The sequence below is a fragment of the Gigantopelta aegis genome, chromosome 10 (assembly GCF_016097555.1).
Source record: "Gigantopelta aegis isolate Gae_Host chromosome 10, Gae_host_genome, whole genome shotgun sequence".
NCBI classification, from domain to species: domain Eukaryota; kingdom Metazoa; phylum Mollusca; class Gastropoda; order Neomphalida; family Peltospiridae; genus Gigantopelta; species Gigantopelta aegis.
Genome location: NC_054708.1, coordinates 85,262,996 through 85,275,720, shown reverse-complemented (window position 1 = coordinate 85,275,720; position 12,725 = coordinate 85,262,996). Strand labels below are relative to the sequence as shown.

At 37.7% G+C, this 12,725-nt stretch overlaps 1 protein-coding gene across 1 annotated transcript in view; it reads right to left on the bottom strand.

Moving 5' to 3' along the window:
• LOC121383115 (tetraspanin-18-like) overlaps window positions 1-12,247 on the bottom strand; it is a 66,068-nt gene extending 53,821 nt beyond the window's left edge. The window contains exon 1 of the mRNA XM_041512906.1: window positions 12,134-12,247. Within this exon, the coding sequence (XP_041368840.1) occupies window positions 12,134-12,193 (60 nt within the window). The 5' untranslated portion in view covers window positions 12,194-12,247. The remainder of the gene's footprint in view (window positions 1-12,133) is intronic.
• Window positions 12,248-12,725: the final 478 nt, after the last annotated feature.

Sequence of the window (12,725 nt, the reverse complement as noted above, 5' to 3'; positions counted from 1 at the left end):
TCAACACAATCCACCCACTTACTTTAGGGTAGGTACGACCCTGTGCAATGATATCAACACAATCCACCCACTTACTTTAGGGTAGGTACGACCCTGTGCAATGATATCAACACAATCCACCCACTTACTTTAAGGTAGGTACGACCCTGTGCAATGATATCAACACAATCCACCCACTTACTTTAAGGTAGGTACGACCCTGTGCAATGATATCAACACAATCCACCCCACTTACTTTAGGGTAGGTACGACCTTGTGCAATGATATCAACACAATCCACCCCACTTACTTTAGGGTAGGTACGACCCTGTGCAATGATATCAACACAATCCACCCACTTACTTTAGGGTAGGTACGACCCTGTGCAATGATATCAACACAATCCACCCACTTACTTTAGGGTAGGTACGACCCTGTGCAATGATATCAACACAATCCACCCCACTTACTTTAGGGTAGGTACGACCCTGTGCAATGATATCAACACAATCCACCCCACTTACTTTAGGGTAGGTACGACCCTGTGCAATGATATCAACACAATCCACCCCACTTACTTTAAGGTAGGTACGACCCTGTGCAATGATCCACCCCACTTACTTTAAGGTAGGTACAATGATATCAACACAATCCACCCACTTACTTTAGGGTAGGTACGACCCTGTGCAATGATATCAACACAATCCACCCACTTACTTTAGGGTAGGTACGACCCTGTGCAATGATATCAACACAATCCACCCCACTTACTTTAGGGTAGGTACGACCTTGTGCAATGATATCAACACAATCCACACCCACTTACTTTAGGGTAGGTACGACCCTGTGCAATGATATCAACACAATCCACCCCACTTACTTTAGGGTAGGTACGACCTTGTGCAATGATATCAACACAATCCACCCACTTACTTTAAGGTAGGTACGACCCTGTGCAATGATATCAACACAATCCACCCCACTTACTTTAGGGTAGGTACGACCTTGTGCAATGATATCAACACAATCCACCCACTTACTTTAAGGTAGGTACGACCCTGTGCAATGATATCAACACAATCCACCCACTTACTTTAGGGTAGGTACGACCTTGTGCAATGATATCAACACAATCCACCCACTTACTTTAGGGTAGGTACGACCCTGTGCAATGATATCAACACAATCCACCCCACTTACTTTAAGGTAGGTACGACCCTGTGCAATGATATCAACACAATCCACCCCACTTACTTTAAGGTAGGTACGACCCTGTGCAATGATATCAACACAATCCACCCACTTACTTTAAGGTAGGTACGACCCTGTGCAATGATATCAACACAATCCACCCCACTTACTTTAGGGTAGGTACGACCCTGTGCAATGATATCAACACAATCCACCCACTTACTTTAGGGTAGGTACGACCCTGTGCAATGATATCAACACAATCCACCCACTTACTTTAGGGTAGGTACGACCTTGTGCAATGATATCAACACAATCCACCCCACTTACTTTAAGGTAGGTACGACCCTGTGCAATGATATCAACACAATCCACCCCACTTACTTTAGGGTAGGTACGACCCTGTGCAATGATATCAACACAATCCACCCCACTTACTTTAGGGTAGGTACGACCTTGTGCAATGATATCAACACAATCCACCCACTTACTTTAGGGTAGGTACGACCTTGTGCAATGATATCAACACAATCCACCCACTTACTTTAAGGTAGGTACGACCCTGTGCAATGATATCAACACAATCCACCCACTTACTTTAGGGTAGGTACGACCCTGTGCAATGATATCAACACAATCCACCCCACTTACTTTAGGGTAGGTACGACCTTGTGCAATGATATCAACACAATCCACCCACTTACTTTAGGGTAGGTACGACCTTGTGCAATGATATCAACACAATCCACCCACTTACTTTAGGGTAGGTACGACCTTGTGCAATGATATCAACACAATCCACCCACTTACTTTAGGGTAGGTACGACCTTGTGCAATGATATCAACACAATCCACCCCACTTACTTTAGGGTAGGTACGACCCTGTACAATGATATCAACACAATAAAATAATAAGAAAAGTTTATTGTTAGAAGCATAAACAATTTATTTTAAGAGGAAGCCGACGAAGTGAGACTAGACGAATGTGGCCAGAATTAAACTTGTCATACCTATGGTACAGGTACCGTTACCAATTGAACACAGTTGTATATGGGTGATATAATGGGAGACATACAGAACCAAGGCGGAGTTCAGCTTATAATGAAGCAGTATTATTTTGAAGTACTGGCACCCTGTACATATCCTTATTTTAAAGAATATTGCTTGTAGTGGACTTGTAGTTAGGAAGAGCCTAGCACCTAACGTTCATCTTAGTGGTCAGACTCAGTTTGGTCCCTTAGCAGATGGACCATGTTTCATTAATATGGTACAAACTTGGTGCATAACACCTCCTGTATGTAACATAATATTGGGTAAGATTAAAGGTGCAATACCACCATATAATCCTGATTCAGAGTGGGAAGCTCTTGGTGTCCAGGCAGTACAGACCTGAACACTATAGGCCTACACAGATATAAATATAATATGTAGATATGAACAGTTGAAATAGGTGAACACGATTTGCGGTTAAAATGGCTATGTGTTGTTACTAACATGGTAGGTACTTTAGATCTTCATGTAGACATTACTGTAAAGAGTACTCCGTTTCATGTCAACCTAAAGTCCGAACCAAAATGTTAACAACTACGATAAATTGCTCTCCTACTATTATTTTTCGTTAGATTTTACTCACATTTTGAAAAAAAAACATTACAATGACACGGATTCCACATACTAGATGATAACTATGTCAGCTATATCGACTTCGCTGAGATCGCACAGGGCAAAAAGCATGTAAGTTTGTGCCGGTTGCTATTTTGACTTTTTATGGAATATTTTGCAAAAGGGGTGAATGAATGAATGAATGTTTAACGACACCCCAGCACGAAAAATATATCGGCCACCGGGTATCAAACTGTGGTAATGCAAACAAATAAAGTGATGATCAACATCAATATAACAATTCAAGATTTAAATAAAAACAGTGTAAAGAACTGTGCAAAAATACAAATATCACAGATAGATACTGACTTTTACTCAAAATTTCAATTGTGCTGTATTGGCCATTCTCAAAGAGAATGTTACACCCCTGCACCACGGTGAGGTTACAGCACGCGCAGGGGCAAGAGGGGTGAAAGGATATGACTTAATCTAACAATGTTATAACATGTGATGATATAAAAGCAAACGTGATGACATTATATTATTATTTTTTATTTATTAATATTTGTTTGTTTAAAGATACCACTAGAGATCATTGATTTTATATTAATTATGTCACATACTTTGGAGGCTTTCACCCCTCTTGAAGAGTATTCCATAAAAAAGCAAAATGGCAGACGGCAGAAAACTGCATGTATTTTGCCCTATGCTATCTCAGCGAAGTCGATACTGGTGACATCGTTACAGTCTCATATGTGGAATCTGTGTCACTGTAATGTTTTTTTCACAACTTGTGTCTGGACAAAATTTGGGGGAAATGTAACAGTAATTAAATGTAGGAGAGTAATTTATCGTAGTTGATAACAATTTGGTTCGGACTTTAATGAAATTATACTTTAGTAGACCCAAAATTCTTTGCACATATACCGGTGTATTTTTCATCAACAATTTTAGTGATTATTGATCTACAGAAAGATGAAACTAAATCAGATTTCTTGAAGAATGACATTCCATCTTGCCCTAACAAGATACAGACAGAAAGTCTTTATGATGTACAGGTAAGTGAAGAACGTGTATGTAACCAACAACGGACAGTTACACAGCTTCTAAAACAAAATCCAGAATCTTTAATGATATACGGACTTGATACATCCTAATATTTAACCTAAGCGACTAGGTAAGACACTTTTATCAGTGCTGGGAAGTGCTATAGACTACAATAAGCAAACTCACAGCCGAAACATATAAGTGTTATATAATTATGATTTTACAACCTGGAATATTTAGGTCATTTGGTATGTTAAACTAGATTACGACTTCCAGACAGTCAAAATGGCAGTATTCCATAAAAAAGGCAAATTGGCAGCTGGCACAAAAGTGCATGCTTTTTACCCTATGCGATCTCAGCGAAGTCGATATAGGTGACATAGTTATCATCTAGTATGTGGAATCTGTGTCATTGTAATGGGTTTTTTTCAAGATTTCTGTCTCACTAATTATTAATGCACTTGGATGTATTTGAAGAAAATCTTGTAATTAAACATGTCGGCAAGATAAATTCGTTGTAGAAGCACCACGAGGGGTTTATCGTTAGTTTGGCCGATGTGACTATGTGTTCGACATGTACTTGGATGACCCGTCAGTAAAGGACAATGAGAGAAGGAAGCGCACCAATACTGTACGGTACCAACTGAACACAGTTCCATCGAACCAGGAACACCTCTACCAAAACAGACGTTCTGGCGTTCAAACAACAACAAACTTCTTCTGTCTTCTGGAGAAACTAATCTGTCGTCATCTTCGTGGAAATACTTCTGAATCTCGGCAATACTCCATTGTACTCTACCAGGTAACAAGAAAAGATATTCAGTCCTTTCTACAGCCACGATTCGCAATGCTGAGCATTATTTGGTCACGGTGCTAAGATACCACAAATGTTATATCACATGTTTCTGTGCCCTCCATGCCGGTTTTAGATTTCAGTAAAGGCAGCTTTCTCGACAACCTGCCCCCGACCAGTAACGGTATTCTGCCTCATATCCAGCGTGCGTTCTATAATGCCCACACCACCATGCATGCCTTGCAGAGCCATCTAGACCCTGAAATTGTTGAATCACTGAAACCAATTTGTGGAAGTCTGCTTACAGTATTGGTTGACTGAGAAGCCATTAGACGTTGAGCTACTTTCAAATCTAAAGCGATTTCCGAGTAAAAATATATAAAATAAGGTCATTGTGTACCCCCAACCCAGGTTTATGGCAATGAATAATGCTAAAATATAATCAGTAACACCCAAACAATCGAAATAAATCAAAATGAATCATCTATGGGTGTCAAATAATTGTTAATTGCATGAAACTCTAATATCGTCATTTTAGCCTGTTCGCGGCCAACCAAAAATCATAAATGTGCTCTGCTGAGAAAACGTACTTAACCTGGAAGAGTTACCCAAACGTCTTCTGAAGACCTTGGTATATAGAACAACAAAATGTAAGTTAACTCTCTAAAAGAGAAATGTATGCGAACTCCCCCCCCCCCCCTCCCCCCGCCAGAGCCAGGACTAAGATGTTTGTATGTCACTGCCAAAAACCTATCCATTCTCGGTTTTAAAAATTTAATTATTTATATATTATTTGAATAAAATCTGGTTGAAATATTATATTTTCTTCATTTTATATATGCTATGTGGACATTTGTTTATTTGTGTGTTTTGTTCACTCCTTTTTGGTGAGGGGGAGGGTTTTGGTGGGTTCGTCCTACACCATGGCATTGATCATGTTTGCTGTCGATTATTAATTAACTACTTTATTATTTTTAATCAATAATTTCACAACTAAAAGAAAAAAAGTGTTTTAGAAACAACACACTTTTTTTTAAATTCTGTACAGGGCCAGCGGAGTTTATTTGAAAGTGGGGATGCGGGTGGTTCGGAGGCATGCTCACCCAGAATTTCTAAGTTTAAATATCAGATGCTAACATACCGGAAGGGCCTATGGCATATACAGCCTTTTGAGCACAGAAACAGGAAAAAAGAGAGGAGACCACCTCTTTCGCAGCCCCTAATCCTCAATTTGAAGAAAAAGAAAAATTGTTCGAGACATATAAATACCATACAATATAGACATAGAATAGTGAAGATGTGGTGTGCTCATTAAAGCAGTTTTCAATTGCTGTTAATTTCATTATCAGTGGAAATCATGGAAAGTCATGAATATGCTTGGTACATAAGTGTATGAACCATGATTAAGATAATTTACAGTGGACTTTTCTTGATGTAAGTACTGAAAAGTAGAATATTTAGATACCGGTATGTCAAATACATATATGTTAAAACAGGCTCGGTGAAATCAGAATTCCTATCAGATTTTATGTCATTTTGTACACATAAATTAAATTATTTACATTAACAAATTATAAATATTGCAAAACAATACCACTATCATTTCTAATTTCATGTAAATGTGCATGAAAAAGCATGGTTATATTTCTACTTACATGTAAAAAAGAAAAAGAGAATTAACAACAAAAACCAGTATATTTAATATTTTAATTATTTATTTTTCATCATTTGAAAATTTAATATTTATTTCTGTGACTATATGTATGTTATTGATTTTATTTTATTTTATTATATGTATACATACATAATTTTTTAATTTTTTATTTTACATTGAATATATATGTATAATATTTATTTGTGTCACCAACCATAACTTTAAAGCGGCAGTATCTAGAATAGTTTTATTATTTAAGCATATAGAACAGAAAATCCAATTACGTTTGGTGAATATATGACGCCGCACTCCGCATTGGTTTCACTACGCTGGTTAATCCAGGTAAAAAACAAAGCCAGTATTTCGAAAGTGGGACACTTTTGACGGGCTCCTACCGATCTCGGTTTTCATTGGCTTATCACAAGTGTGGAATTCCCCAACAAGAGATCACGTGAGATTTCGCAATTTTTGTACAAATTTAATTGTCTTGATTGAGGGGTCGTCTCATATCTGCCAAACATATTTATATCCATAGAGGTATGGTACAACGCCTTTCCAGGGGTCGGTAGGTGGGGGATTTGCCTTGAAATTTTGACAGTTGCCAGCTGTTGGCATATGCGTTACATGTAAGGGGGTGTTACTAATTACGTAACGCTCTAGGGGTAGAGGAAGAGGGTACCGTGTTCGAGTTACGTAACATTTTTCAAGACTATATGTTATTTTTTATTCATTACTTAGACCTAAAAAGGTTTTTTTTTTTAATGCGCGGTCAGTCTAGGATCGATCCCCATCAGCGGGTATATAAAAGACCATGGTTTGTGATATTATCCTGTTTGTGGGATGGTACATATTTAAACGATCCCTTGCTAAAACAAAATGTAGGGTGTTTCCAAGGCGCGTGTGCAGGGATTTCAGCGGTTTTGGGGTTATAGACTGTTTTGAGCGAAGTTTATATGGGGCCATGCTCCCCCAGAAAATACATTTAAATTTTTTATAAGCTTGGGCAAGTAAGGGTTTCGACCTCAAATACCCTCCCCCATGCACATGCACCTGATTCCTCTCTAAGATTATGTCAAAATTACCAAATGTTAGAAATCCAACAGCAGATGGAAGGAAGGATAGGATATGTTTTATTTAACGACGCACTCAACACATTTTATTTACGGTTGTATGGCGTCGGATGATTATTAAATCAATATGCTCTAACTTTGATGTCGTTACCCCCCCCCCCCCCCCCCCAACTTTACCCTTTCCAAACGAAAGAATATTTATTTGAACTTGTCGATTTTAACACGTAAAATTAAGAAGTGAAAACGTTCATTGTCTACTTTAGTATATTTTATTTAAAAAATATATACATGATTAATGTGTTACTAGTATACAAACTAAACTTTGAAAGTTCTACTAACACTTTATAAAATATTAATTCTGAAATAGGAAGGTACGATTGTCGATAATACGTTGTCAAGATCAAACCGTTTTTAACGAAAGACTCTAGTACCGTATCCTCAACCGAACGCTTCGTACAGCGCAAGATTTCTCTTTTAAATTCTTTGAGACGAACCCTACAATTTGAAATCGGCAAACGCATGTGTTAACTGAAACTGACAACAGGTTGTCGTTTGTGCTTTGCCGAGCTATGGCGGCACAGCCGACGAATCAAGCGTATACTTTTGACGATCTCTGTTCATAGCGAACACACACGATTTTTTTCAAAGTGCATTTGAGCTTGTATTTCATATTTGTACATGATGTTATAATATGGTATCCAGAGACTGTAACTTTAATAATTTTGTTTGGGTTGGTTTGGTTTGGTTTTGTTTTGTTGTTTTGTTGTTGTTTTGTTTTGTTGTTTATTTTCATTGAAATAATTTATTAAAAATAATTATGTTGACAAATTTGGTTGAATAATTTGTGGTTTTAAAGACGTATATCTTCATATTAAATCACGATAACAAACACTGAATAGAACCCGGAAGTAAACGGCGAAGGGGCCATTCAAATATTACGTAACGCTTAGGGGGGTGGGGGTGTAAGTCCAGGCGTTATGTGGCGTTAAAATGTGTGTGTGTGTGTGGGGGGGGGGGGGTGGTATGAACAGCGTTACGTAACACAATTTCGTTTTCTTTTAGACGTGTCATGCCATGACAAAAATATATAATGAGGGTTTTTAGAGGTAAATGTAAACCCAAACAATTTCTTTCTCAACCATAATGGTGATCAATTAAAATGGTGCAAGTGAAAGCCAGCTGTTTTTTTCTCCATCGTACAGCTATACGTCAATTTAATGACGTCATCGTGGTACACATGGTTATAAATAAACATTGCCACGTTGCTTTGTCTGTGTTGGGGGGGGGGGGGGGGGTTGGAGGAGGGGAGTATCTGCGAGCGTTACTTATTTTAGGGGGTGTATGGTCTAGCGTTACGGGGCGTTACAAGGGGGTGGGTGGGTGTCTGATTTTGACAAAAATAGCGTTACGTAATATTTGAACGCCCCGGAAGAATGGAACGTGGCGTTTTACAAATTAAAACTTTATTAAATGCTGTTACCGTTTTTTATTACAAACACTCAATTATTATCAGTACCAATGACGTCACTTTGCATCTCCTTACAATAACAAACTGGGTACATGACGTTTCAGTTTTAAGAATGCTGGAAAAAATCCAATGTAAGATTACTACAGGTGATGCGCCAGTTCCGGATCACTTCCGGATCACCTGTAGTTACCGATCAGTCTGTCGGTATATTCAATATTTAGTCATTTCTATTTAAATTTTATTAAACAAATATTATAACAAACAAATAATACATGTTTCTTGAAATTGTACGTAAAACAACTGTAACAGTATATAGTCTTGGTTTTATTTTGGACGGCGATACATAACCACTACTAAAACTTTACACGAGCAGACGACATGAAAAAAAGAAGACGTTTAAAAAGAGATGAAGTTTTTGATGTTTTTCTTTTTATATCCTTTGAAATTTTATAGTACGAGTAGGGGAAACATATATAGATTGTGCATGACTAGTTTTATGGAAAGTGATGCTGCAAACGACTTACTGTAACTCATCAAAGGGGACACACTTGATACGCCAGTTGCGGATCACTCACAAAACGGAAGTATTTACGTTGTAACTGCCGCTAGATGGGGCGATGAACGCAGGGTTTATCTCAAGACTCAAAAACGTTGAACACGGTGGAATTTTTGTCTCCCACTTTTCCCCCTTTCTTTATAACAATAATGATGATGATAATAATAATAATAATAATAATTATTATTATTATTATTATTATTATTATTATTTTTTTCTTCTTAAACCTCTCTTGATTCGTCATTTTAACCACTAGTTCATAATAATTCGACTCTGTATGTGTCGGGGCCCATGTCATAGTAGCCCTAGACTGTTCGTCCCATGGCCAGTCATCCTCTACAAAATATTATATTAATCGTTGTAGTTCCACCTATTTTTTTTGTATTATTTTTGTTTTCTACAGGTAATGACAATATGTATATAATGTAAAGACACGTATTTTATAAACTGAAACTACGATTTTAGGTGTTCGTCCACTTGTCTCTCACGTTATATTTGTAGGCCTACATGTAATTAGCCATTCGTACAAATACCAGCCGCAGTCATTCACAAATATGGCTAATATAAATAAAATGTAGTTTTTAAAAATTCCATTTTCGTTTAATTCGGGCAGAAATCAGTCTGCCCTGCCCCCTACAAAAATAGGAGCCCGTATGACCTGTTAGATCGCCAGTCTAGAATCGCTAAAATCGCTGCACACGTGTCTTGTATTTGCCCCATAAGAGTATTCAGTAATGTTGCCCATCCCCCTCAGTGTGATAGCCGTCCACCCCATTGCTTGCTTGATTGATTGATTGAAAAAACACACAAAAAACCCACATTTTTTACTGTACAAAGAAAAGAATCGGCACAAGTTTGACATGAGGACCTTTATAAAACCATGCCACCGCCAGTGGTCTGTTTCGCATGTGCCATTGCACGTGCTTTTCGCATACTCGACTACTCGACTGCTCGACTTTGGGAAAGAGGGGGAAGGGGTCCTCTATTTGGTTTTGTCAACGAAGTGAAAATATCTTATTCGGCTTAATTATAATTCGCATTTAAACAGTCTGTACCACTTTGGATTATTTTTTTCAGTGGAATTTTTGTTTTACACAATCGCATTCTGATGCAGGAGAGTCAGTCGGCCACTGATCTGTGTATTCACACGGTCAATCTGAGTTAGCCCTAGCCTTTAGGCCGTCGTAGAAAATAATTCTGTATTCAGGAGTAGATCCAGGAATTATTTTGCGGGGGGTGGGAGACTAACCAGAAAAGGGCAAATGGAACAACACGTCAAAAATAATAATTAATAATCCACTTTTGTGACTGTTTAGTGTGTGTCACTATATTAATATTTATCATTATTAACTAGGGGTCTAACCGTCCTGCTTCAAAATTATTTGCTTAATTTTAATATTTAAACAGGGGCGGATTATATCCGGCTAAAAAAAAACCCCACCCCCACCACGTAGATAACCTGTATAATTTATAATTTCAAATTATAAACATTTACATATCATTTCGGCCCCCCCCCCCCCCACCTAAAGCATAATCCGCCCCTGTATTATGATAAATACTAAACAGTCCCAAAGTTGATATTTTACTGATATGTCATTTCTTTCTATTTTCAAGCCTTTGTTCCTTTCACAAAGAAAATGTGACTTTTAAAAGTCATCTATATTATAATAATATTATTATTATTATTATTATTATTGATATATACGATAATAAATGAAAACAATTATTTATTATTAGTAATAATAATATTAATTATTATTATTATATACTAGAATGCCAGAAATCAAATATAATTCAACTTGTTGAAAGTACACAACGAAAATAATAAGGATCGCGCACCTTTACTTTTGACACACGCCCAGTATATCTGACGTCATGGGACGCCATCGTTGATTTTCAATCGATTTTAGAAATTGCTAATTAGGGGCGTAATCAGGGGGGTGGGAACCCTATGGAGTTGCAAATGATCATAAAATATGTCTGGCAGGATCCACGAACATGCTGAAAGTTCTAACATGTTGGAAATAGTGTTCTTGAAGGCGTAACCCTCAATTTTTCGAAAGTGATCCGGAACTGGACAAAGTGATCCGCAACTGGCGTAAGTACGCCAGCTCGAACAACACTGCTTTTGGTGCCAAATGTTTACCTAAATTTACATTTTATATCACTGTTTATTTATATGGTTGATTATCTTTATTACCAAGAATTTCTTTTAAAGTCATACGCGCGCATATTGACAGAATTCACAATTTTGTTTGAAGTGATCCGAACTGGCGCATCACCTGTATTGAATTTATTTTATTAACAACATTACTAACATTGCACCTGAATGTGTTTGAAGAAAATCTTGTGATTAAAAACGGTACCTTCTAAGAAATATGGATTTCAAGTGAAATTACGGTAAGATATGCTATATTTATTGTGTACGAAACCAAAACAAGGGTGCGAAAAGTGACTGTCGTCGACATGGGCGTATTGGGACTCTTTGATTTAGGGGGGCTGGAGGGGTTGATTTGCCCGAAATTTTACCCAGATAAAATTTGCCCGAATTTTCCCCACTGTTTTGCCCGAATTTGGGGGGGGGGGGGGGGGGGCATGGTCGTCGACCTTAGGGCTACAGCCGAAATTAAGACTCTTTACCCACTAAGATTTGCTCCAGCAATGGAGTGGACGGGGAGTGGGTGGCTCTACAACGCATTCCGAATATTGTTAGCTGCCAGGTGCAACTTCAATTAAATAACTTTTCTGACTTCAAAATTAGTATTTCACTTACCAAGAATACGACACTGGTTATTACTATTACACATGTTGATACGCAGTTACCGCAACCCATTTTGTTCCAGGAATGTTTTTCAAAAAGCAACAGACGCCACTTACTCTAATATCCAAACGTTTGAGATCGAGGCTTGGTGCTGCGCAGGACGTTGTGCCGTAAGGTCTCACTACATAGTTAAACGTTAAGGTTTGTTTTGTTTAACCACACAAGTCTAGGCTAAAGAGCACATTCATTAAATAATCATCGGCTATTGGATGTCATGTATTTGATAACTGCGACAGATATTCTTCAGATAAGACCCACTATATTTTTCCATTAGTAGCAAGGGATCTTTTATAACAAAGGAAGACACAATGTCACTGAGCCTAGATTGAAAGGGATGCCATATCCTTTTAACTTTTCAGTTTTGAGCACTCGGCAAGATCAGTAATTTCCACACACACACACACACACACACACACACACACACACACACACACCTCTTCCTCCAAGTACATTAAGTACATTTATAAGAATTTTATAGTGCATTATAAATAATAATTTAGTCAGTTATTTTATTCCATGAAAATGTTTCATCGATAATGTAGAA